This window comes from Etheostoma spectabile, unplaced genomic scaffold, assembly GCF_008692095.1.
Source record: "Etheostoma spectabile isolate EspeVRDwgs_2016 unplaced genomic scaffold, UIUC_Espe_1.0 scaffold50, whole genome shotgun sequence".
Lineage (NCBI taxonomy): Eukaryota > Metazoa > Chordata > Actinopteri > Perciformes > Percidae > Etheostoma > Etheostoma spectabile.
Window position 1 is genome coordinate 105913 of NW_022605620.1, and position 2399 is coordinate 108311.

The 2399-nt window shown below is 42.1% G+C and overlaps 1 protein-coding gene across 1 annotated transcript in view; it reads right to left on the reverse strand.

Moving 5' to 3' along the window:
* The window catches only part of lat (linker for activation of T cells), a gene marked incomplete at its 5' end in the record, with an annotated part of 17295 nt that overhangs the window by 3938 nt on the left and 10958 nt on the right, over window positions 1-2399 (reverse strand). Inside the window, 3 exon segments of the mRNA XM_032511869.1 lie at window positions 707-745; window positions 1391-1455; window positions 1559-1607. Of these exon segments, the coding sequence (XP_032367760.1) occupies window positions 707-745; window positions 1391-1455; window positions 1559-1607 (153 nt within the window).

A 2399-nucleotide genomic window follows, 5' to 3' on the forward strand; every position in this document is an offset into this window, starting at 1 on the left:
AAATAAAAAGAAGATGGGAATCATTTAAGAAACGTTGTAGCTATCTATGCTAGTTTGATGCTAACGTTAGCTCAAAACACCATTCACCTGACAGCCGTTGTTGTGTGTGATGCTAACTTGTAGCTAAGCTAGCAGTGAACCAGCTTGGTTAAGTAGGTCCATTTTTACTGTGTTGACGTTACAGAAGTCTCTCGTTAGCATCTCGGAGGCTACTTCAGACGCTACAGAAGTCTCTCGTTAGCATCTCGGAGGCTACTTCAGACGCTACAGAAGTCTCTCGTTAGCATCTCGGAGGCTACTTCAGACGCTACAGAAGTCTCTCGTTAGCATCTCATATGCTACTCGTCGCAAAGTGACGCATGCACAACTCAAATCTTCACTTGATTTACGGGAAAGTTTCTTTAATGTCTCTGTTTCAGAGGCTCGGAAATAGATAGATAGATAGATAGATATTTATTGATCCCCAAAGAAAATGGGAAATTACAGTGTTACAGTGTTAAACGCCGCAGTGGTGTAAAGATATTCGTCTTTAGATGTCGTAAAGACGGAAATCTGCCGATTCGACACGTCTCCAGATGCTGGAGTCTGACGGCTACATTTACCCACAACGGGAAACACGTCCTGCATGTTCTCTATCGAGTAAAAATCAACGTGTGGACGTGTGAACCGATGAAGAACCGAGAGACGTAATATAGCAGACACTCACCTCTCTTCTCTGGGACGTTTTCATAATCATGGAGAACACCTGCGGAGGAAGACAAACATCGGGGGAAAAGTGACAAAAAACGTCAGGTAAAGTGAAAAAACATCGCAGAAGCTTTGAAAAAAAAATTCAAAAAGACCAGAATAATATTGACAGAAACTTTGGAAACAGTGCCAAAAGTGTCAAAAAAGACAAAACAGATTTTATTTTTTTCATTTTGACTCAGAAAAACTAAAAGTTGCAACACGGTCGATGAGGAAGACAACACAAGGGTTAAAATGTCAAAATCATTTCCAAAAACAATGTATACGTTTTTCTTTTAAATTTCACTTGAAACTGTAATTTTTCATTTTTCACTAAAGAATTGATTAATAACTGGGGCTGGGCAATAATGAAAATGTATAATGTTTCTATGCGATGACGATAAAATAACAATATGTCATCGGACGACGGTTTACGTTCTGATCCTTCATGTTTTAAATCCCCCCCCCCCCCAAAAAAAACAGCTGTCGTGGGATAATTTTTGTTATAATTTGACACTATAAATAAAGTTGAATTGATTTCCAGTTATGGGCGAGAGAAGACGTCTCAGAGCGTGACGGTCTGTAGCTTTATGTCAGTGAAACTTTAGAAACTCGACGCTGGCTGGATAAAACTGAATCAGTGTTTGTGTTTTCCAGAGTGTACCTGAACTGGGCGTGGAGGCTCGGCTCTGATTGGTCAGAGGAGTCTCGCCATCGGGCAACACGATTCTGCAGGAAACAGAAAAATAAATAAATAAATAAATAAATACATAAGTCAACGTACAGCCGTGATGTCGTGCTGCAGCTTTGGTCCGACGGACAGGGAACCTACATGTAGCCGGGGTCTTCTGCATCGCTCTCGGCATTGATGTACTCAGGATCTGCAGATCATCATCATCATCATCATCATCATCATCATCATCATCATCATCATCATCATACAGTGAAGCTCAAAGCACTTTCAACACAATCGGAGCAAGTTTAGAAGAGTTCTGCTTTAGCTAAAGCTATAGTGCGTTGTTTCTGTGATGGAAAGAAGTGCACTGGTTTATTGGCAGTTCTTTAAACCAATCACAATCGTCGTGGGCGGGGCTAAGCGCCGGACGGAGCCACGGTGCCGCTGCTAAATAGTCTCAGGAAGGAAGTTGTTTTGGTGGAACATGTGTAGGTTCAGAAGTAGTTTTAGTCGTCAACAGGGACTCAGATTGGACAGATAGTCTAGCTAGCTGTCTGGATTTACCCTGCAGAGACCTGAGGACCAGGTAACCATAGTCCTCAGATTGGACAGATAGTCTAGCTAGCTGTCTGTTTTCCCTGCAGAGACCTGAGGACCAGGTACCATAGTCCTCAGATGGACAGATAGTCTCAGCTAACTGTCTGGATTTACCCTGCAGAGATCTGAGGACCAGGTAACCATAGTCCTCAGATTGGACAGATAGTCTAGCTAGCTGTCTGGATTTACCCTGCAGAGATCTGAGGACCAGGTAACCAGAGTCAGGGCTTCCGGTTTTTAAATCCCATTTTTACCCATTTTTATTCCCAGGCTTTTAATCCAGCGTGAGAACTGCATGTTGTATTTGTCTATTTATTGTTTCGTGTCCATGTCCAGCACCAAGGGCAACCTGGTTGTTTTAAATGTGCGTTAGAAATAAAGTTTGATTGATTGATTGATT